Below are 25,345 nucleotides of genomic sequence, written 5' to 3'. Positions count from 1 at the left end.
GACTGTTACAGACTGTGGGTAACTGTTTAGAATACTGTGTTTTATTTAAATTAGCTTATGAAACTATTTATTCAAGGCTTTTATTGTTTGTTGAAGTACTGTAAAAAATAAAAACTTGAGCTTCCCCTACTGCCCTGTCTCTCCCAAAACTGATCCTTTATTTGGTTATATATATTTTTTTCTGGTTAACTCATGCTGTACAGTGTTCACCATTCTGGGTTGCTAAATAGTTTCATCTTCTTAAGCTGTTAATCAGAGCAAAATTGATGGATAGAAGTTTAAGGCTTTTTGTCATGGGCATTGTTATACCATAGGTAAGAGTGGCTTCTACTTAGAGTAGACTGGAAAGAGTGTTAGCTTTATCTTCTCTTGTCCTTAATCACTGCAGTGGAGTTGGAGCAGAGAGTATAGCAATTTGGAACCCAGTTGTCAAAATGTGTATCAAGCATTTTATATGTTAGTAGTAATGCTCAGAAAGTGTGAAGAAAAGCAGTACTTGGAATAGAACAAGCACTGAGAGGCCAGTATAGTTCTTACAACTTTTGGCAGTTCCATTAATTAACTGTAAAGGATACCCTGTTTTTCCTAAAGCAGCAAGGAGAACGTGTCTACCTTTGTTAGTAGCAAACACAGAATCAGAGAAATGGCTTGGGTTGGAAGGGACCTTAGAGATCATCTAGTTCAACCTCCCTGTGTTGGGCAGCGACACCTTCCATTAGACCAGGTTGTTCAAGGCCCCATCCAACCTGGCTTTGAACACTTCCAGGAATGGGGCATCCACAGCTTCTCTGGACAACCTGTGCCACTGTCTCACTACCTACTGAGTAAAGAATTTACTCCTAATATTGGATCTAAACCTGCCCTTTTTCAGTTTAAAGTGACTCCCCTTTGTCCTATCACTTGACATGCCCTTGTATAAAGTCTCTCTTCAGCTCTCCTGTAGGCCTGCTTTAGGTACTGGAAACATCTTTAAGAATAATACAATGTTCAGAGAACCTTCAGAGAAGATGCTGTTTTTTTCACCTTACAGTACTACTACTGCAGTACTGTACAGTACTTCCCCCTGGAAGACTAGGTTACAGCTGATCTAATATAACACTCTATAATTTTCTGTCTAAATGAGTATTTAGACAGCAAATGTGTTAAATCAGATGTTTTCTCACTAGCTGAATAGGTTTTCTTTGGTACCTGTGGTACCTGTGGTCGCTGCTTCACAGGCGACACTTGCAATTATGTGCCAACACAAATAGTAAGACCAGGTCATCACAGAAAGGATATCACCTTGCATTTAATATTGATACATTGCTTCAGTTTTTTTCTTTGTTCTTATCCTCCTGTGTTGACATGAAGTTTGGGAAGCAGTGAAGTCCTTCTTGTCGTGTTCCGTAAATACTAAAATAATTTTCAAACACATACTAATCTAGTAATCACTGCCTCTATATTGTAGCCTGCTGTAATCAATCTTTAAGGCATGTTATTTTTTTGTTTTAGTTACTGCATTAATAAATTGTATTTTATCAGTTACACAGCAGTTCATAAATTAAAGACCCCTCAGCCCAAAATATTACTATAGGTAAATCTATGTTGTACATTAGTACATTTTTTATTTACTGTATTTCCATAATTACTTCAGTTCGTCTTAAGGCTGTGTACAATTGAAATGAAATTTGGGAGTTTTGTGGTTGTATAGATATACTTAGCTTGCTATTCATGGACTATTATTCCTGACCTAGAGTTGCAGGAAACTCTTACTGGAAGATGTGCAATTTCATTTCAGTTTTCAGTCTTTTAAGGTAAAACTTTGCAAGTTCTGTACTTTGAACACAGTAAACTGTGTTTACTTCTCAGATGTGATGATATTCTGTTGAGGGGGTGGGAGAGTGCTGTGTGCTTGTTTTTTATGCTTACTTTTCCCTAGTTGTTCATACTTAAATCCATGGCAAGGTGGTCATTTAGGTTCTGGGCAATGTTTCATTATTTCTGATCCTGATCACAGTATTAGGGAAGAGGGGCACTTATTTTTTAGTTCTCTTTTCGACTTGTGTTGACCCATCTTGTTTTCTTTCATGTCAGTGTCTCTTTTCCTGCCCATGTTCGTTCAACATGTATTCTAGGAATAGATAACTCTTACTGTCCTTTGTCACTCTTTTAGTATTTGCTTTTACATCCTTTAAAATTGGCTATTCTCCTTCTTTGACTGAGCTCACCCTAATTTATATAACTAAGATCTTTGTAGTTTTTCAGATCTTAGCTGATTTCCTAACAGGAATAGATCTACTTCTTTGGGGAAGTAATGAGTTGTTGTCATTTCTACTTTAGTTTTTTCTTCTTGTTTTCCACCTTTTTGTCCTGTGGTGTTCTATTATCTGTACTTCTACTTCAGTTTCCTTGAGTTTTCCAACATTGTTTTGTACCACTGGATATGAAAACCTAAAATATGTCAACACCTAGGGATTTTCCATTTCTCAATTTCTCTTGGTATTCACTTGTCCTCCAAGATGCCCAATGTCCTGGTTACTCAGGGAAGTCCAGAATAAAACTGTCCTTTTCATTCACCATTTTACACTCTTGAAATTGTACAAAGATCCTTTCCAGCCAACAGTCCAAAGTCCTATAGTTTTACTTCTCATAGACTGTGCATCATGTAGTTTTGAATCTAAGCTCATGACAGATGTCTTTTTTTATTTTAATATGAAACACCCATTCATGAGGACTCCAGGGTTAGAATCAGATTATTCTGATTATTCATGCTACAGCTTGTCAACTCATTGTCTGATCTTTTTTCCTATGCTTGTGGATGCCACTTGCACAGACAAAAGTTGGTTCTTTAATTGGACAGTTCTTGTGTGGTAAAGTGGAATTGTCTGCAGTAGTTCCAGTTCCAGAAAATTAGGCAGTCGTTTAAATAACTTCAGAGCTATTGCTATTTGTGGGAAGATTTAGTTGATTATGCAGGAATAGGCTAAGATGAAGCTTGATCTTGCCCATGGTTTCTTAGACTGCATAGCTATAGTTTCTATGCAGGTAAGGAAGAAAAGATATTAAGACTATGTTGTTGCCTGTAAGTATAGCATAAGGCTACATACCTGATATTGCAGAACATGTTAATTATGGGTATTCTTCCCAAAACTGCCAAATAATAAAATTATCTGTGCCTGAAGGAGATAACACCTATTTTCCCCTACTGTCTTACTGAAATTCGGTAGATTAGGCCACCTGCTTATGGCAAGACCGTCATTTATGGCAGATAATAAAATTGTTATCTATCTGTTGCTTCAGGGAAGTCGTGCTGCATTTCCTCATGGTTTTCTGCATTTGATGAGTGTTCCTGTTACCAATTAAGGGGCCTTTGTTTCCAGAAGTAACACCAGTTCCAAAGTTCAGGATTTCTCAAATTTGAAAAAAAAGAGTGAATAATTCCCAACAATTGAAAAAAAAATGTTTAGTAGACATTTATGAAGTTCCTGTAAAAGAACATCCTGATATTGTAAACCATTCATTTAGAAATAGTGACTCATCTTACTAGGAGAAGGGGAGAAATACAGTATGATCTTGTTTAACTACAGAGTAACAACTATAAGAGGAAACAGTGTTGAGTTCAACAGGATGCTTTTGAGATACAAAGGGTTAAAATTATAGAAAACAGAATTGTTCTGGGGGAGGGAAAGACCTCTTTCCTCTTCCACACCAGAAATGTAAGAAAGACATTGGGCATAATGCAAAGATAAAAACTGTATAGTGCAGAAGGAAGCAGTTTTCTTCCACTGCTATCATGTCTAAACAATTCTGGACACAATTTTAATTTGCTAGTGTTGTTGAAGTCTTCGCAAAACTTGTTTTGATTTTTGTCTCATGCTTCCTTGAAGACTCAAATGGTAAACATTTGGACATAATGACGCAAACAGTAGGCTATCAATCAATCCCAGTTTTCACAGCATTGTTGTTCATTCAGAAAAGCTGTGTGAACTGACCTCTTTCTACAGCAGTGTCATTAGTTCTTTCAGAAATAAAACAAGGATCAAAAAGACTTCCAGGATTTTTCTCTTAAGACTTGCTGTACTGAATGATTTTGTAAAATTAGGATCAACTGTTTTCAATTAGCTCTCAGCTTTTTTTAATGTATATTGTAAGAGAGACTACATATTAATTGTGTTTGTTCTTCCTCAGTTTTCTAAGCATTGACTTCCAGTAAATTAGTCAAACAGAAAATTGAATTTAGATTAGATTTGCCATGTAGGCACCTAATTTTGATGCAAATGACAAACAGGGCAACAGAAAGAGGTAAATGTATGCAGTGTGAATGTCTTGGGATAGACATGAAATATGATAGGGCTTACTCTGTGTGAGGTTAGAATTAACTTGATGTAGGGCTTACTGTGGGAACTGGAGCAGCACAGCACCATCCCAATCCTTGCTGCTCCCATGGTGAGCAAACTTAGGAAGCCTTTGCTCCCCATGTCTAGCTAGTAAGTCTGACTGCTTGTGCTCTCTGCTTTTCAGTGCTGTGGAGGTACAGTATTGAAATACTTTCCTAGGCCACCTAAATTTAGAAATAGAACAAGTCTTGGTCAGTTCAAGACAGTTTATTAGCCACACTTTCATCCTACATGAGTATGAGAGTATTGTGAAGGGTTAAAGGTCTTGTAGAGTGTAGGTGTACTAAAAGATGTTTAAAAGCTCACCAGTGATATGAATTCTAGTCTACTGTCTCCTCTACTGTGAGAGTCATCTTGCAGGCCACAACTGAACTTCAGACCACTACTTAAGCTATTCCACCCTTCGTGTGTCCTTGACTCAGTGGTGCTTTCCGCCTTGGAGGAGGTCATCATGTATGTCTCCTTTCTGGTATGAGTCATTATTTGTGCCTGTTGTCCTTTCCTAACTAGGCCATCTGTTTGGGTTATCCTTCTGCATCTGACTTTCATCTGAATGACTGCTGACTTTGATTTCTTTTTTTTTTTTTTATACCCACAAACACCTGCTTGCCTCAGTTGCCTTTTTTTTTTAAGTAGGAGTAGAAAGGGGGTTTTTTCTGTGTTAGAATTGCATACCTTTTGATTTAGTAGTCCTTTTTCATCAAAAGGGGTGCAAGTCCAGAGGTTGGCTTGAGATTATAGAATTAATAGTCATTACTACAGAATTAATTACTATAGAATTCATTTGTCATGACCACATGGAAAGGTGCAAATCATCTGAGAGTTAATGACAATTAACAGCTGTGCTGTTTATATGGCTTCTTGTTAGCCATCTTGATTTCTAAACAAGTTCTTCGCAAAGTCAGAGAGGGCTTCTGTGTGTGCAGAATGTTCTGGCTCTCTTGCTCTCAAAAGAAAAGAGAAAACATAATGGGGATCTGGGGCTGTTTTTGATCTTTCTGCTTAGAATTTCTCAGGAAACAGCAAACATAGCTTTTAAGGATTTCTCCAACATTGCCTCAGTGGACTCTACAAGGATTATCTATTTGTTAGCTTATGAGACCTTTGCCCCTTTCCTAGTGGCAAATGGGGTGAAATTTAGTAAGTCCAAATGCCAGACTCTGCACCTATCACAGAGTAATGCAGAGCACAGGTATAAACTGGGAGAGGAGCAGCTTGAGAGCAGCCCTGCAGAAAGGTGCCTGGGGGTGCTGGCTGGCAGCAGGCCTGGCAACGTGTCCTGGCAGCCACATCCTGGGGTGCATCAAACTCAGCACAGCCAGACAGTCAGAAGAGGTGATTATCTCACTGTATTCAGTATTGGTGCAGCCTCACCTAGAGTGCTCTGTGTAGTTCTGGGTCCTGCAATTTAAGGATGTTAAGGTACTCAAGTGCATCCAGAGGAGAGCAACAAAGCTGGTGACAGGGCTGGAAGGTGTGTGCTGTGAAGAGCAGCTGAGGACTGTGGGTCTGTCTTATTTGGAGAAAAGGAGACTGGGGAGTGACCTTATTGCTCTCTACAGCTTTGTGAGGAGGGAAGTACAACAGGATGTACCGAACTCTTCCCCCCTGGTATCCAGTGATAGGATATCTAGGAGTGGCTCAAAGCTGCCCCAAGGAGGTTTAAACTGGACCTTAGGAAGTATTTCTTTACTGAGAAGATGATCAAACACTGGATAGGTTTCCTAGAGGGTTGGTCAATTCCCAAGCCTTTCAGTGTTTGAGGCGTTTGTACAATGCCCTTAATAACATTCTTTAACTTTTGGTCAGCCTTGGATTGCTTAGGCAGTTGGATGAGATTATTATTATAGGTCCCTTCCAATAGTTTGCAATAGTCTATTCTAGTCTAGTCTTTCCTCTCGTATCCAACAACTTTCCTAACATCACAAGAGTAATGTGCTTTTCTTTGTAACTTAGAAGTGGTTTCTGGGAGTGCACAAGCATGCACATTCAAAAGGATAGACTGTAGGAAGAGGTACAGCAAATAGGGAAATAATCCCGTTTTCTTGAACAAGCCTTTGGAAATGTGTTCAGCTTCAGCTACATTTGTTCTGCCGGCCACCCAATAAGTTTTATTAGTATCAGACACCAGGCTATTCTCTTGAAATTTTTCAAAAGGCCAATGAATTTATTCAGGCACAACAAAGTTTTTTAAGTCTATCATTAGCTGTAGTAGTATGAAATAGAGAAAGTAAAATCCTCCACAGAGCAAAATAGCGTTTTTGAAATTTAACTTACTCTGTTTGAAAATTCCAAGCCAGCTCTTCTGAAATTCTCTGGAGAAGAGAGATGGGTTTTTCATCCTAGAGTAACCTTCTCTTCCTGGGAACATCAGCATCCTACCACCAATTTCCTGATGGAATGCTATAGGTCTGAAAATCTAGGCAGTTAAGAAAAGATTGTGGGACATTACTGACAGAAACCCTGCTCAATTTCTAGTAATCTACCATATATGTGAGTTCCAGAACTGCTGGAATCAAAGCATATTGACAAAATATTTTGCTTGTGTTGAATTTTCAGTTTTAAAATGAGTATTTTTTGTTTTAGCAGGAGACCTCAGGTTCTTTATGCACTGTACACATGTTGCAATGTGTTCCCACAGAATTTATCACTTAGGCAAAGGATAAGTGAAGAGAGACAAAAAGGAAGGAGAAGCCACAGAGGGGTGATGTGGCTTGTACCTGGTCACACTGAGGTCAGTAGCAGAGTTAAGAGTTGGATTTTTTTGAATCATGATCTAAATCAGTCTGTCTTACTACAAAGGGGCCACAGAGGTCATTCAGTGTGACTGACCCATCAAAAACTTCACAGAAAAGAAATGCAAAACAAACCTTTCTTCTAGTTTCTCATATATCCTTGTTGACAGCAACAAGCATGTCAGCAACAACTAAAGTACACAAAATAGACTTACAGGATATTTTTTATGGTTAGTTTCGTAGAAAATGTGACAATGCCTTTAGTGTTGTTATTGGTGGAAGAGTAACTGGAGATTTGGGTCTACCAAAACTTTCAGGAGACATTAATAACCTTCTGATGACCCACAATATGAAGTTCTCAACCAGGACACTGCAGCACAGAACCAAATTTGGATGTTGTGGTCTTAGTGTTTTTATTTACACTAGTAAACAGAAGAGGGCTAGAACATATGTGATTTGGGATATATGACTATCAGCAGTTCTCTGGCATAATTTTGGTCATGGGCAATTAATACTCTCCCAGAAAACTTGAGCAGTGTTCATGGATTAACAGTCTGGGGACTATTCTCAATATGCAGTAATGGAGAGGGAGATAGTTTGGCTGAATAGGCATGAGTTATTTTCTGGCACTTGCCCTGATGTTCAGAGAGTGAGTTCTGATCCATTTTATGAGTTGCATCTATACCTTTAAATTAGGTATGTTTTGTGTGTCTTTGGTGGTTGACTGAGTAAAATCATTCCCATCTTCCTTGCACCTCTCTTGCAGTCTGGTTCTATTCTGCCTTGATGCATATAGGTATAACCTGATTTTTCCAGGAGATAAACCTCTTACAGGGCTGGAAATAACAACCTGCAAAACTAAAGGACCTATAGAAAACAATTAGGAGAAAAGTAGTAGTCTTACCAATAATGTATAGCAGAGTAATCCACTAATAATACTATGTACTATGTCCTACTCTCTTCTCTAAGGATTCAGCAGCACTTGCTAATAGTAGTTGTGCCCTGTTTGAATACCTCATTTTAATCAGAGATTTTGGTAGCTTCACATTCAGTGGATAAACAGTGAATAACTTTATATCTTATTTTGCACCTGTAGCAATTTGGAGAATATTTGTAAGAAAACCGAGGTTAAACTTATGTCAAAGCCAAAGTTTTACGCAGTGGCTTGACATGGGCACAGTCAGAGATGCTACAGTTAGTGAAGATTTGAGGGCTCTTGTGCTCCTTGTCCTTTTTCCTGATGGTACCATCACCACATTTACAACAACAAAATGCAGTGGGTGTCTGCACTTTGGGAAACTTCCCTAGGTCTAGTATCTTTGTGCAAGCTGTTACTAACAATTTAGGCCAAGAAGCCAGATGTATGGACCAGATACACAAACAGATGCCGTTCTTCCACTTGTGATGTTGGGCATCAGTATCCTGAGATGAAAGGGGGGTTGCAAAGCAAGTTCTCTTTAATGAACTAATGCAGCCAAATTAGGTGTAACTCATTTCAGAGCTATGTACACACAGTGTTTTGTCCACATAGCTAATAATTTCTAGTAATATTGCTAACTAATTAATGATACTAACTTAGCAAACTTTGTTTGCAAATGCTATATGTCTGTGTTCTTTTATAGATCTGGTTTTTTACTATAAGATGGAAAAATATGTTCTGAACTCCAAGATAAAAATACTTAAGTAATGAGTCAAATTCTCATTAAAAATAGAGATTATATGATTATGAGTTTTGCAACTAACTCTCTTGATATTTTGGAATGGAAAAACTAAGATGAACTTCTGATGAAAATTCACTTCCAGTTTTAACTCTGGCCAGGTAGCTGTTTTGGGGAGGGTTGGTTAGTTTGTTGGTTTGTTTTAAACTTTGCGTTCAGTGTAAAGAGCCCTGCAGGTATTCCTTTATTCCTTTAGCCACTCTTTCCTGAATTTTTCAATACTAAATTTTTTAATTTTACTGTGATAGAGATCTCTAAATACTTTAGTCTGGTAGCTGTTCAAAAGAACTTAAAGTACATGTATAGAAAAAAAGATATTTCATGTGTGCAAACTCTACTGCCTGCTCATTACAGAATTTATTTTTCAATGAGTAAGGGCCCGGAAGAAGCTAATGTAAGTATTTTAGCAAGGGTTTGTATTTCTCTGATAAACAGCACTCCCCTTCTGTTTGTGATCACAGGATGAAAGCTCTCTAAGCTTGTATATGTACATTTTTACTGCTACATCATGTAGTGTGCTCTTAAGATTGAGATCTCATTCCCCAGGAAGCATTTCTGTCTAAGATTAATTGCCCTTTTAAAATCAGTGTTTGATGTATTCCTTTGGCTATATCCTGACTTGCTTTAACCCTCTTTGACCTGACCCCACTCACTATTACCGCCATGGCTGAAGCAGAAATCCTTCAGCTTGATGTATGCAGTACAGACTTGAGCCTGTGGTTTTTCACATCGATGGATTCAATTAGTTGGAGTTTTTACTGATCAGCTTAGCAGAGGTCGAAGAATTTGTCAGACATGGAACAAAACTGTCCATAGTTTGGACATAATTAAATAGCTCATCTCCATTTTCACAGCAATTGTTTGCTTGTGAAGTTGTTTACTTTGTTAAATAACATAATAATATTCCTGGAAGTAGCATTTTTTAAAAGGAAAAACCCAGTTTATTTTTCTCTAGTTAAATGGGAGAAGGCACAAAACATGAAATAAGAGCAATTAAGCTTTCGATCTGTATATGTTGCTTATCACTCTTCAGCCAAATGTTTTTAAACTGTAATTATGTCCAAATGTCAACTTTTGAATTTGATTTATTAAACTGAGCAGATAAACTAACAATTAGCATTATGGCTTGAAAAAAGTGAATATGCTACTCTCTTCTGTATTGACACTGATTTTTCAGAAACAGTAATCCTTCTTTGCCTTGCTAGGAGTAGGTCATCATTTGGTTAGCTGAAAAGTTCTTTATAAGAGATGGACATCTATTAGAATCACAGAATATTTGCAGGCATGATGTGAATTATAGTAACTTGAAAATGAAATAAACTAGAGGTTGAAAGTTCAAGAATGCCATTAAAACCCTCAAAAGTGTATGAATGTACATATACTTAGGGAATGTATAGTATGATTGCATAGAGAATTTATTTAATTGATTGGCATAATAGTATTTTGAAAACAATGACATTATAAAAGTTCTCATAAGCTATTAGCAGCAAGGTCTTTTACAGTAAATTGATTTGCTTTAGGCCAAACTTCATAGACAAAAATATTTATCAAAAGGGGTTTGTTTTTGTTGGGTTTGTGGTTTTTTTTCTAGAACAACATTGATCACATTTAGCTCCCTAGCTGTATACAGAGATAGCCCTAATTTCTGAAGGTCAGCTCTACACAGTTTAGAGGGAAGGGCAACCTGAAATCTAATTAAGGGCATAGTGCATGAAAGGGTTAACTTATTTTAAGTCAAGATGCCTGCTGTTCAGAAAAGCTACAAAACTCCTAAAAGTGATTTATCTCTCCCTCAGCAATGGAAAACATATCATGGATGAGTTGGCCTCAGTTTGTCACACATTCAACCGTTTATCTTTTAATGCACACCCTGCCTGTTCCTCCTAGGTATAAATGTATTGTGAGCTTGCTTGTTACATGGGGCAGCAGGACGATTTGCATTGAACTTTGTCACTTCGTCCACATGTGCATGGCCAAACTTAACACATTGCAGAAAATTGTTTTATAAACCTCAGTTGCTAACCCCAGTCTTTTCTAAATTAGCATAGGTTTATTACCAGTTCAAGGCTGAGGCTAAGGCACTGATGCTAAGGAAGAAGGGTTATATGAATATTTCCTGGGAGTTTAATCTTTGGGGTTTTTTTATTCTGCCTGAAGCTAGATGTTTGATGGGAAGCATCTTGGGCTCAATCTTGTAAGGTCTTCTAAAACCTTTTAAATACTAAAATGTCAGATGTTTAAGAAAAGTATTTTAGTGTTCTATCATCAAACCCATTATAAAACTTCTATGAAATATACAAGAATCAAAATAATAATAAAAAAGCAACAACAGCAATGTTTAGTTAAGTAAAGCTTTCATTTCCATCCTCTATCTGCTTTTCTATTGAGCTGCATGAACTCTTTTACAGAAGGAAAAATTCCGTTGGTTGTCTTAGACAGCATTACTGTCAGTAACTGTTTTGGGGAACTGTTAAAAATAGTCTGCTTGAGCTTAGTCTGCTTAGCAGTGTTTGAGGCCAAATTCTCTTTCTCTAGAAACTTTTTCAATTGACTTTTTCAATAGAAAAAAGTTTTCTAGTTCATTTACATGCTTTCTGGCTCCTATGAGATTAGAAGTGTAAACCAAGTTCTCGTGAGCTGCTCCAAAGCGTAATAAACTTGGTAATAAACTTGCTTGTGGTGACTATTTTAATCCACTTTTTTTTGTTATGTTTCAGAAATGTGGCTATCTAACCTGAGGATAGACTTGAGGTAGAAGATTACAGGAAATGACAAGAGAGGAAAAATTGGATGGAGAAGAATATTATGAATTAAATATTTGATTCCATCTCAGTATTTAATTATATTTGATGTCAATGATAATATTGCATATTCATCTACTTCCATTTTGGGGATAGAGAAGGCTAGGCATTTGCTGGAATATAATCCACAGGATATAATCATACTAAGAACTGTGACAAAGAAGCTTTTTTCCTCTCCTATAAGTTACAGGTTGAGATGTTTATGCCACAGGAAGATCATGTAGAGATCAGCCAACTGGCCTGTGTCAAAACCATGCAAAGAAACAGAGCGGTAATTAAAGCTAAATCAGTGAATATGGACTTAATGGCAGTCCATATTCATATCTTGCCTGGAGTTGGGCTTTTGTAGTCCAGTACTATGCAAGGACAGAGTTCACTGAGGTTGATACAGGTCTAGTTCTATCGCAGTGTTTTGGACAAGAAGCAGTAGTTCTTATGAGGGGCTCTGGTAAAATGACATGAAGACGCCGTAAGGGTTATATTGCGATATGTAATATGAGTGACAAAACACTCCAGGATGGAGGGGCTGATATGTCTAACTGTTTATTTGGGAGAAGAATTTAAAAAAAAAAAAAGAAATTATTTAGAAAAGATAGGTTAAGCACTTTTGCTCTGTTTTCTGTGAGTTGTTCAGTAAATGTATTAAAAATTAATATTGCTTTTAAAAGAAATTTTTAAACAAAATATAAAGTTGTAGATTTTATTTGTCATTAGTTGTCTTTGAGGGCAGGAACTTGCCATAGTTGACAGCTCTCTGGGATATCTGAGCTAATATCAAGAATATCCTGAGCTGAAAACATCCATTTAGGAAAACGGTGACCTTCAGCTTGAGCAATTGAACTCACATTACTACCAATGATTAAAATAAGTGATATTGTCTTGTTGCTGATAGTTAATCAGATCTATGTGATTATTTATTTGTATTCATGTTGGGCAGTTAGATTATATCCAGAAACTGAAATTCTTACTCTCCAAACTTTGTCTTGTGTTTGGAGCAATGTTTATTCCAAATACAGAATAATTTTAAGAAAGAGACTTGTTCTGACTTGTTCTGAACAATGTGTTGACCATATATTTCTGTGTTTGAGTTCTTCACCTGAAATCAGCCTCAGTGGCTTTTACCAGGGCTGTTGAGATATATAGGCAGGAAGGAAAAGTCAGTCCTGTGCTTTCATGTCACATATTCTAAAATTTTTGAGGTCAGAGGAACCTTTTGTTGTGGCTAGGCTATTTTAGAGTTGGCTTTGCAGAATTTTTTGTGTGTTCTTGCTCTTGGTCAGAGGATACTGAACAGTGTATCTGCTCATTTGATCCAAGGTATCATCTCTGTGTCTCTTTAAACTGATAGTTACTCAAAATTAGAGGAGAGGAAGGAAATAAGGATTTTGGTAGTTTATGTGTGGTCAAAGTGAGGTTAAAAGTATGTTAAAATTGCTAAGGAAAATGAGTCACTTCTAGCAATAAAGCCTACTACCGTGACAAGCGGGGTCGTTTTTTCATAGGATGGAATTCACAAAAAAGTAAGGAAAGCCTGGGGGCTACTGTGAAGCTTCTGAAAACTCCTACTAAGATTTTATTCCAATTTAAAGAATTTTAACTAAAAAAAACGCTGCTCAGTAGAATGTGTAGTAAACTTAGACCTTGAAGCTATCACTTCTTAAATGTGAAATGTATCAGTAAAGAGAGTGTAAGTGTTCTCTGTCTGAAGTACTTGTGCTGAGTTCATTCAAAGAGCAGGTGATCATTTTGCTATGAAATTTAACCAAAATCAGGTTTTTTATGCAGTTCCCATACGTAGATATTGAACTCCTCTTAGTACTCAGCTAAGTGGGTAAGATTTGTTCAGATTACAAGTTTGTTTTGCTATTTGAGACCTTTATATTGAGGTTGTCATTACTGTGGAGTCAGAACATCTCGCCATATTTCTGTACTTTGGTCACTTTTACACCTACATATGCCAGAAACAGATTGGAGATATTCCAGTTAGATTAGAGTTTATGAAAGACTAAAAAGACTGAAATAATAGGTTTTAACTTGTAATATTTTTTAAAGATACTGAAGAAAAGCAAAGCTTTAGTACTTGATTTATAGATGGTTTAATTAATTCTCTAGCCAAGCTTGCTTACTAAGGAAAGAAATATTTTACTGTAAATTAAAAAATATGTGGTATCTGGCTATAGTAAATATTACAAAAGTGATGTGGAAATGTTCACAAATACCCCTTAGCCTAGGGATTTTTTTGTATTTTATAAGCACATGAGATTTTTTTTGTAACACATTCACAGTCAAAATAATCATGAAGCTTGTTTTGTTGTAAATGGTACCCACACATTGTCAATTTTAATATTGGACATTAAAGCTGCTTTCAGTTTTGGACAGGTTATTATTAAAGAGGCGGATGGTATTCATCAGTTTTAGGGCTAGCAGGTGAAAGATCCCTGTATCAAATGGAACCATTGATGACAATACTGAGGTTTGAGGGTTTTTAGAGATGCTATGTACTTAAAATTGCAAAAAAATGAAGTATGTTTATCACGTGCTTGTTTGTTTCTCTTCTACTACCAGTGCAGAAGTCACTGGAGGAGTACTTCTTTAGACTATGAGGCTTGTTTGGGACTGTCTTCTCTCTGTATGTCCTAGAATATCCAACCTGAGGTGCCCACAGAGGGGAAAGATAACTCAAGCTGCTGTTCAGTGCTTTCTTACCACCTGTGGTTACAGGTTAGAACACAGTCTTTGAATTTACTTGCTAATATAGCATAGTCTTTTGTAAAGAATTGCACATATGTATGTATGTGTCACATATGTGATCCTCTGTGCTAGACAAGAAGCCTTGCTTCCAAGAAGAAGATTTTCACTTTTGCTTGCTGGAGACTTATCTCTGCCCAGCTTTGGCTTTAGGCTTTTAAAATTGGGTCAGCCATATCTGTCAGTAACAAACTTAGTGGTTGCGCATTATGTTACTCACATGAAGGACATTACTGAAAGGTATGTGTCTGTAAGTAATTTCCTAGGAGATCCTAAAGAGCTAGATTAAAATCTTCCCAGTGAAGATGTTGGTGTGTATCTTCAGATTCAGAGATGTCCCAGGCACCAGGTGCTGAGCATATGCTGTCAAGGAGTGCTCTGGCGTTTCAAGATACTTATGCCTAAGGGCCTGTTCTGCCTGGTAATCTGAGGAGCAGGAGAAGTGGGAAGGAAAGCAGCCACACCACAGGCACAAAAGAACTCTGCTTCTTATAATGCTGACCCAAGAGGAGTTTTCCTACAGTATCATATAGCTATTGCCAGTAATACCTTTAGGATCATCTAATCCAGAAAATAGGATGTATTCTGAAGATAAGCAAGCAAGTATCTATGGCTCACTTCACAACTGAGAAGTCTGGACTCTAGTTATGTTACATTATTAAAATGCTACTACTGCATGACACTTGGTTGTATTTACTCCTTACACATTTAAGTATCCTTGTCCAATATAGTTCCATGGCCTTGTATCATGCAAGAAGTTTCCTTGTAGTTTGAGGCACAGAGTTCTATTTCCCTATTTAGGGCTGTAAAGTGGTGCTGCCCTTGACTACCAGTGGATTCTGGGACTTGCTATGCAGAGCACTTGCATACAGAGGATTCCAACTGAGTACTCCAGGGACACTTTTGCTAAGTCCTGAATATCTTGTATTGTCTATCAGTCAAGGGATTTAAGCCTGCTAGGTTGTCCTGTCAGGTGATTGCTTGAGGCCACAAATCGGAAGGGAGGTATTTCATCCCACTAAAGAATTTTAAGTGGTACATCACAGATGTAGTCTGTCTGGAGGAGCTGATCTTGTGTAGGTGAAAGGGAGAATGTCGCTGCAGCACTGGTGAGCATTGAGGTGCTAATCTGCTGAAATAAGTACCTTTGGCAGAAGTAGTGCCTTCTCACTATGCTGCTCTTAGGCACTTGACTGTGTCTCAGAACTAAACTAACCTTTTCTTTTCCCTCTATCTTCAATTCTTTCTTTTTAAATAATAAGGTAATTAATAATAAGGTGTAAAAAATATATTTAAAATGCAATAATCTGAATTGATGCTGAATAAGTTCGTTTTCCTAATATTGAGTGGTGTACTTTGCAAACCATAACTTATATAGCTAAAGGAAATGGAAAAACTTACTGTGTGATACCATGACATTGCACATCTTCCCACCTTCTCTGAAGACTACAGATTTTCTTTTTTGTTCTTTTGCTATATCTCACTGATCCCTGAACATTGAGGGTTTTTTAAGGAAGCTGAGGATTCACAACAGCAAATATTGTAGTAGTTAAAGCATTCCCCTTAAAGAAGGGAGAGTGGACTCAAGCTGCCTCAAGTTGAGAAGGGCTTTGAGCCACTGCCTCAAGGACTCTGTTGAGATGCAACAGGCCACTCTCTCATGCTTCCTTCCAGCAGATGCCTATCTGCAAAAGAGACACCTTTCTTCGCCTTTGCCAATACTTTCTTCGGCTGGATCAAGGTGGTTTCCTGATCAGGAACCCTGAGACACCTTTTAGATGACTGAGAAGCAGATCTCTTCTTAAGCCCTTTGCTTTAGAGGTGCCTGTTTCTCTCCATTTTCTGTACAGAGATGGAAAACTCTTCTGACTTTGCATGGTATGATTCATTAGCCTGGGTCAGGTACCTACTTAAAGTGTTGCAGCCTTGACTTAGTGTCTAAATTAAGTGGTCTGAAATGTCTCAAAAACGTCTTAGTACATAATGTGTAAGCATAATTACCTGCATTCTGGAGATGGAATATTTTTAGATTTTACCAAAAAGCTTTGCCATCTGTGCTTCTCACTTGCCACTAGTGACTTTTGGGGGCTATACTAGCTCCTTTTATTGATGGAGTTCCACAAGGAAAGAAAAAAATAATTTAATTCTGGGACAACAACTCTGATCTTATGACTTAATTGATTTTCAGCCTTGTTTTATTTTTTTGCAAATGCCAAAACAGTGTTTGTTATTTGTTCATCACTTCAGTAATGGAGTGATTCTGATTTTAAATAAATAGTCATTATGTACATATGAAATAAAAACTTCCTACAAAACATATATTGCTATGCTTTTATTTTTCTTGTATTTCCACTTCATCTTATTTCTGATATTAATTTGCAACAAAGTAAAAGAAACCATCTTAGGTCATGTGATACGTAACACGTAACTCAATTCTGACATGATTCTAGGAGGAAATAAAAAGTCAATGATGTTACTGGAAAACTTGAACGTATTAGTTTTGAGGAAGTCATGGGGGTTTTAAACTACATTACTGAATATTGTAAAATGGGTATTGACAGCAATGATATCATCAGGTCTGGACCCTGTGTACTATGATGAGCAGAGCTATTTGCCCTAATTTTCATGGGCCTGGTCCAATGACACAGAGTGGCATTAATCTTTGTAATCAGGTCATTTAAATCTTGCACCACTCATTTAAATACATGTTGTGTTTAGCAACTTGTACGCTTTGTAGATGCATTTTGTCAGTTTAAAAAGACTTTTTGTTATCAAAAAGAATAGAATATGGGGTGGGGAAGAAGAGGACAGCAGTTGGTGTGTATTTTGTAATTCTATTATATCTGTAAAACAGGTGGATGAAGCTTTCATGATAGCTAGCAAATCATCCAGAACCCAGGTGACAGTGGAAATGGATAAGAATTAAACAGCTGTTGAGAAAACAAGCATACTTCTCAGTAACGTTATTAGTGTATTTGCTGTTGACAACTTTTTGCTACAAAAAGTCTAGAAGATATCTGTAGGAGAGAGACTCTGTATGTGATTTAAAATCGGGTGTGTGACTGAAAGCATGAAAGTTGAGGAAAGTTTGGGTAAATGTGACTTAAGTGAGAGTTTATGGCCCCTAGTAACAAAAGGAGGGAAGAATGTTAAAGTAAAAACAATGGATTTTTTGAAAGAACGCTATAGTAAATACAGAATTGGTAGATAAGATCTTTTTAGTCAAGCCTCAAGGGGAAAAGGAATTAAGGAGAAGTGATGCTTTGTCAGAGATAATACTACAGCACAAACAATGCTAATGCAGAGATTTAGACTTTAATTAAACTGTAAATTCTTCATTGACCTCTGAGACTTTCTCAGTTTGCTGAGGAACAGAATAAAAGACTTGTATGAGAAAGGGATAAAACTGGGTAAGGAACAGGGAATGGGACACCCAGATTAACTGTATTTCATTTCTAAGCAAGAGGCATCGAGTACATGCACACACATAAAAAAACACTGTGTCATGCGGTAAAAGAAGAGCCAAAGAAAATATTTATCACATATAAGCCTTTCCTCCAATGACAAGAAGGTGATACTGAGGTTCTAAAGCATTTAATCTATTTTTTACAAGTTCTTGCTAAGAAGAGTCAGGTATTCATAGGGTGCTAGCACAGTGCTAATGCCAAATCAACGTTTTGTCATCTATTTTTATGTAAATTAGTTTTTTCTGAAAATTAAATAATACTATAAAATGTAAAAGAAGGTCACTAACTCTGACCAATTTCAGGAATACCAGAGTTAGGTTTTCATTTGGAAGTGTTAAGTACATATATTTGGAGGTTACTTAGATATTAGGAATATTTAGGTGTTCCCTAACTTCTGAATGGGAAAACTGAGTTTCCAAGATCTTTTCTTTTGGAGTTATACTCTTGACAATCTGACTGGTAGTGTTTCAGCCCAATAAATACCTGTTTTGGCTGGAAATACCAGAAGTTTGTTTTTAAATTACGTGCTTCATTCTTCAGATTTGTCTGCAATAAAACCAGAAACCAGCAATTGTTTATGCTTAATTTAGTGCGATAATGCATATATTATGCCATTCGGGGAATCAAGAATTTGTACAGAACATACTGTATGTAAGTAACAAGTAACAGAAGTATAATGCTTCAATTTAAGCAAACATAACTGTCTGCTCTCACAGGAAGAATTATTACTAGCATGAAGTCAACTGCATATTTAAGGATGATTCTTCCCAGTGTAATTTATTGCACTGGCATAGGTACCCGATTATACTAAAAACTTCTTCAGACGCTGTCAAATCATTTGGATTACCAAACAAATAGGATTTTGTCTAGCTATAAAATAGAAATTATGCTGCAACTAGGGTGGTTGAATGAAAGAGCAGTAATGGTACCTTCACTTCTAGGTTCTGCTCTCTTCCATGCAGCTCTGGGGGGGATGGTGATTTGTTCTGTAATACAGACAGTGAAGGGGGGCATAAAATGCCAGTCACAAAAGGCAGTGATATTTTTGACCACTGAATGTAGATATCACTGTGGTAGGTCCATGTGAGAATGCCATAGTATAGTATAAAATCAGTAAAAGGTCACTGCCTACCCTTCTCCCCCTCAAACATTATTTGGAGCATATTTCGTATGCTCTTCTCATCTCAAGATTCTGAAATAAATTTTCATTTTTTGTTGTTTTAGTTCATGTCATGACAGTTATGTCAGTTGCTTTAGCTGGTTCCCATAATTTAAATCAAAGGATCAAAGTACTTGCATCCTCTGGGACAAGTATAAATAAAAAGAATTGAAATATTCTTAGAAAATATTCTTGTCATACTGGGAATCATTTGCTAATTTAGCCTTTCCAAGAGATGAAACTAAGTGAGAAAGAGCTGGTGCCAGTTCAGCCCTTGGAGTAACTTTGAAATTTTGCTACTGATCTACATAAATTATTCTTAGCAAAACAGCATTACTTCAGGAATATTACAGGTATTATATTCTTATGCCTTACAGCCAGGTGAGGTGGATATGCCTTAACTGGATTGGCACCAAGCTGTGATCGCTGTAGGGAAAGAAAAAGATCAACCTTACAACTAGTAAGGAAGAATGGCATTTACATTGTTTCATTTTAACCCAGTTTTTTCTTGGAATTAATTTTAACTCAAAGTTTCTGGTTTAGATGATAGAAATCTCAGCTTTCTCCACATTGATAGTTCCTACTTTTTGTTCTGTTAAATGTTAAATTCTGTTAACAACAATTAAATTTACCATAAATGAAATTTGAGTAAATGTTTTAATCTTTCTCTGAACTTTGAGTGGTATACTAGTAGTTTCTCTTTTTTTTTTGAATTAGATGGAGAGCAGAAGACTCAAGTGATGATTCATGGAATTGAGCCAATGCTGGAAACACCCATTCAATGGCTAAGCGAACATATGAGCTATCCAGATAATTTTCTCCACATTAGTATCATTCCCCGACCTACTGATTGAAACTCGACTATATTCATATAAGGATCGTTCTCAAGCTGGAATTATAAGGGCATGTCAACTTCTTGCTTCTGTCAGTCTTGACAGAGGCAACCTGACCAGAAAAAAAGAAACCAACAAAAAGCCGAAACAAAACAAGAAGTCCTCACTGCTGTAAGCCAAACAGGAAGAGAGATCCTGTCATCAGATAAGGGCAATTGGGCTGATCTTATTTTGCATCACTGCTGCGTTTGTTCACTGCTATAATTAAATCAGTTGCGATATGAAAGAATTTACAGGACTTCTGCAAGTCTGCTGTTTTCTTGTAAAATATAATGAAGCTGAAAACTGTCAGCCGAAAAGCAAATGGAAATATGTCACTTGATTGTATTTCTGATTAACAAATAAACAGGGCTGTTTCGTAAAGTGGTAGTGTTTCAGCTTTGAGGGTGGAAACACTGGTTCGATTTTCTAGAAAGTTAGACACTGAGAGATTCGGTTACCAGTAGCTTTTTGTAAAAGATCAAATTACTGTAAATCCATCTTTCCTTAATGAGAAGTTCATGTTTACAGTATATATATTGGTATGCAAATGATCTTTTAACTTTGATAACAAGCAGTGAGAGATTTTAAAGTAAGCCCATGAGCATGTTTTGTCAGTTAAAAACATGCGCAACTTAATAATTTACAAATACTTTTGATTTGTATGCTGTCACTGAATACTCTAGTGTGTTTATTATTCAAACCGGTTTTCATAAACTAGCAATGATGTAGGATAATTTGTCTCAGGATCCGTCATGGCATTTCTTTGAGTTCATCTATTTTTTTTTCTCCAAGAATATTTTCTTAATTTACTTTAAAATGGTTTTTTTTTTTTTAAAAAAAAGAAAACTAAATGGATGTTGCAACCAGGATTGTATCCTGCTGTTTATTTCCATAGACTAGGAAACAGTTAAATCATAGAATGATGAACAGATTGCTTTTTAATGATTTTGAATTTTGGAAAGCTGAGGCTTTTCCAAGCTAATACTTCCTCACATCTGTGGTCCCTGAGCAATCAGTCCGAAATGTGGAAGCTTCTAATCTCATTGCACAGATTTTTCCTTAGTTTAGCAGATGTATTTCTAGGTTATTGGATCATTTTGGTTTCTAAATGTTTGTTACCATTGCAGATGCTACTAGAAGTCTACCAATTTTTTTGTTACAGTGAATTCATCAAACTGTGCTCTATTGCTTTGTCTGCAGTTTGTGGCTGTTTGTGGCACAAAAAACAATGTTTATAGTAGACATATTATCAAATATGTCAAATATTATCAAATATAAAGAAAGCATGACATTCTTCTTTCAAAAATAGTGGCTGTTGAAGTTCCTACTCACAGTCCTGGCTTGTAAATGTCCTGGTAACTCCCAGTGCTGTTCCCATTCCTTTCCATGCTCCCTTTATGGTAGGATACTTACCTGTATCTGAAAAAGGAAGAAAATGAAAAATCAATCAAATTAATAACAACCTCTTTATGAAGCAAGAGGGGAAGGATCTCCATGGGTGAGGATAGAGTTGAAGCTAAGAAGAGCCCTAAGGGCAGAAAAAGTCAGTAGACAGGTTAGATAGTGTTTTAAATGTTAACGAGGAAATAGCATGAAGGGAATGCAAGGGAAGAGGTACTAATGAAACAAACCTATGCTCTATTCTGCAGGACATGAAGAATTTTTAAAATAAAACAAACCATGCTGATCTCTGTTTATGCAGAATTGAAATATAATATTCTTACAGAGGGATGATTTGGTTGAGTTATTCTAATTTCCAGTTCTGTTTGGAATTTTTGTTACGTTGTTGGATTGACATTTATAAACTTCCTTAGGCAGACATATCTAAATATTTTGGGCAGTTTCAAAGTCCTACCAATCGATAAAGCAACTATTTTGTAGAGTCTTCATATTTAACAAAAGTGTCTTTTGTAGGCATAATTTTTCCATTAATCAGGATAAGAGGCAATACATTTAAAAAACTGTAGAGATTGTGTTTCCTTTGTTTTAAGGTAAACTGGAGGGAGTCACTGGCTATTTTAATATGTTCTACACCAGCATTTTAAGTATACAGCTCTTCTCGTGGCCCGTATTTGCCAGTAAATCCGACTTTAAGGCCTAGCATGGAACAAAAAACATATTGGCTTTAAAACATATTCTTTCCTCTTACTTTAACTATTTAAACTTTATTAAAAAATAAAACAAAGTTTGAGTCTGTCTTTATTTTCAACTAAATAAAGATCTTTCTCATGGAGTGACAAGAATATTTAATAATACTTAATAAGTAGAAACTTCTTAAAGAGCTGGTTGGGTGAGGTATCTAAACAAAAGCACGTCATCACAAAAATGAAGTGGCATCTTTGCTTTACCTGAGTTAAATCACTTTTTTGTAGTTTCTTTTACTTAGTGTGCCAATAACAATAGAAGGTGTGTTGTGGTGTAATTAAGTACTTCACTTTGAAATTCTGTAACTTCTGGAAAAAGATCTGGTCTGAACTGGTCAGAATCTAAAATAGTGCTCACTAAATTAATTTCACTAATAAGGAAAAGTGCCAAATACATCCATGCACACTCCTCAATATTTAGAATTTAAGTGTAACTGGTGAGCAAGTTAAATCATAGTGTAAAATGCACCAAAATACAGAGCTTGTTGCTGTCTTCATTGTAGTTCATGTTTGGCAGTGGCTACTTTTGATTTTTGAATGTTCAGTGAAGAAAGAGTGAATTTTCTAATTATTTTTTTGATACCACTGGTTGTCAGTCAGCATACATGGTGATGCCTTTTCTTCAAGTGGTTACTTTAGTTTTAGATTAATTTCCATTAATTCTTGGGTGGGGCTGGGGGAGAAGAGTGGAATGTAGTGAAGGAGCATCCTCAATAAAACAAATTTGTACTGGTAAAAAGTCAGATAACATTAGCACTACTAGGAAGAATGTGAACATGACATCTGATGGCCTAGTAACCCTGAAAAATGGAGAATAGGAAAAATGTTGAAATGAATTTAAAGAGGAACTTAGAAAGATTTCTGCTGGGAAATGAATAGAGCTTGTGGAATGGTGCGTTATTCTGCTAAAACACTTGTAATCCTGGGTTCCCATTAGGTACAGAAAATTCAGAAGAGTGGGGGAGAGGGTTTGTTTGTCTGCAGGGACAGTAGTTCTCACGTGGAATTTTGAGGGGGAGGGGTCTGAACCTCCAGGGAAAGGAGAGTCTCAGGCTGGTGTAGGTACTGTGCTGCTTTAGTGGTAGAAATGCTGGATATGTGTATTGCTGTGAACAGGAACTCTTGCAGGAATGTGAAGAAATTTTAAATCTCAGGACAAATCAAGCACAGGAACATACAGTATGAACTACCATTAAACTGTTGAGCTATTTCAAACCTGGTTAGTTCTCCACTAAGAGTTTTGGGAGATGTGGAGCAGGTCAAGACAAAGGTTAAGTTATAAAAAGTGTAAGAGTTGTTTGCCTAAAATTGCAGTCGTTGGAATCAGTGACTGGGAAAGTCGTTTCAGTTCTGTATTCCTTTATGTTTTGCTCTGACAGCCAGATACTTATCAGCTGATGAAGACTTGATCATCACTTCCAGTATTATTTATATCCTGCATAATAATTACAACTTTTTTTTTAAATTACCTTATATGATTAATGAAGTCTGAGTGACAGCCCTGTGTTTGTGGTACTGACAGTAGCTGGAGTTTTTAAAGTTTTGATATTTAGAAAAGTCTGCATCCTGGCTGTATGAGTGTATTAGCACACTCTTAGAAGATTACTAGGGCTGAAAAAATGACGACTGACTTGAGAGAATGCTTTAGGCAAGTTTCATAGCTTGCCAGTGATAATTTATCAAATTGAGGGACCGGACAAGAAAAGGATAGGTTAATCCCTTTTATGGATACTTTCCAAAATTAACGTTTTTATGTGTAATGATTTTAAACTCTCTGAAGAACCTAGATGTTAGTTTGCTTGCAAATTAAGCGGTAACTTACAGAATTTATTCATATGCTACCATATGTAGATATTAAAACTGATTACATACTTTATTAGTCTAATATTAACATTGATGATTATCAAAGTGTGTCAGGAAGAGAACCATGGTAGTAATCAGGAGGGCTCCTGTAGGTGGCATGGTTCTGGTGCTGCAGCTGATGAAATGTGAAGATTGAGTACATCTGTGGCAAGTACTACCACTTTTTCCAACTTCAGCCTTCCAGCAAAACCAAATGTCTTTACTGAGAAAATTTTCCTGACATAGTGAAAGTGTATTTCAGCAGAAGAAATATTTTCCACTCAACATTTGTGGCTGTATCAGAATAATAAGGCTTTTGGAAAGTGATTTCAGCCGTTGATTTTAGCAGTCGCTGTTTATTTGGACAGGAAGGAGATTCCCGAACCTCTATGCACAGAGGTTCTTAGAATGTCACCACATCTAGAATGGGTTCTGAATTAAAGCAGCTAGGTATCTGTTCTGTGTTAAAACTTCTGATTTTGAAACAGGGCTTGGTGACATTTCAAAATGTCACACTTAACCTGAGTAATATCTCTTGAGAGAGATGTTAAGTTTCAAATGCTCAGAAACTAGATTTCAGATTTCTGTACTTCCAAGTTACACTATCAAATTAGCTGGTGGAAGATGATTTAGAGTGAGAGAGATATTTTCTTTTCTTCCCTTGCCTTTCATGCTCTACAATTCAAGTAATTAAGTTCTTCTAACTGTGAAATGAAACACCAGTTTTTCTAAACAATAGATTGAAGAACACAAAGGAATACAAAACAGCTATGCAAACAGCTACATGAAGAAGAGTTTGGTATATGTTAGGTTTTTATACGTATAAAATAACTAGCATTATATGGAGTTTAAAGGTGTGGATTTCATAGTGTTTATATGTATAAAAACTATTTAAGGTAGAAAGAGAGGCAGTCAAACACCGTGTTAGGAATGGAGGATCTTGACTGCGCTTGAAACTGCCAAAATGTGTCTCATTTTAAAATAGCACTTTCCACTGAAGATGTTTAAAGTCTTAATACTTGCATCATTTCACTAATCTAGGTCAACAGATAAAATGAATATGTTGTGGAAACAAATCTGTGGTCTAGTTACTGATACACATTACATTCTCAGCACTTGCAGTAATTGTGAGTATAACATGGTGAAAAGGGTGAAGCCAGTATGTGATGGAGTTTGTTTGCATCTGCCAGAATTTGGAGGATCATTTACTAGACTTTTGTCAAGTGTGTTTTGCACGTTCACATGCACAAACCTCTTAGAAGTTAGGTTGTCTTTCAAAGAAAATTGGGCTTTAGTGGGGCAGGGCGGGGGCTGGAAATCAATAGAGTTGTCATTAAACCTGTCCCTTCAGTGACTGCCTTACAGTGAAAGGCATGTGGAGAGAGTCACGAGAGAAGGCTGGTTATGTCTTATTTTGCACAGATACGTATATAATTCCCACTTGTCTATATTGTTGCTTAGTGTCCCAACTGACATAAAA

At 36.7% G+C, this 25,345-nt stretch overlaps 1 protein-coding gene across 5 annotated transcripts in view; it reads left to right on the top strand.

Moving 5' to 3' along the window:
* The window catches only part of ATG5 (autophagy related 5), a 73,482-nt gene extending 52,695 nt beyond the window's left edge, over nucleotides 1–20,787 (top strand). Inside the window, exons 8-9 of one of the 5 annotated variants that reach the window (XR_003525975.1) lie at nucleotides 6,966–7,110; nucleotides 19,722–19,832. Coding sequence is in view for 3 of the 5 variants with exons in the window: in XM_027633695.1 (XP_027489496.1) it covers nucleotides 19,722–19,858 (137 nt within the window). In the remaining 2 variants the exon portion in view is untranslated. Of the gene's footprint in view, nucleotides 1–6,962; nucleotides 7,111–11,546; nucleotides 11,581–16,052; nucleotides 16,698–19,721 lie in introns of those variants that run through there. The other 4 variants (XR_003525973.1, XM_027633711.1, XM_027633695.1 and 1 more) reach the window with 4 other exon arrangements.
* The last annotated feature ends 4,558 nt before the right edge of the window (nucleotides 20,788–25,345 follow it).

This window comes from Corapipo altera, unplaced genomic scaffold (assembly GCF_003945725.1).
Source record: "Corapipo altera isolate COAL_440 unplaced genomic scaffold, ASM394572v1 2b, whole genome shotgun sequence".
Lineage (NCBI taxonomy): Eukaryota > Metazoa > Chordata > Aves > Passeriformes > Pipridae > Corapipo > Corapipo altera.
Note: the sequence above shows the minus strand (reverse complement) of the source record. Positions and strands in the feature narration are given on the sequence as shown.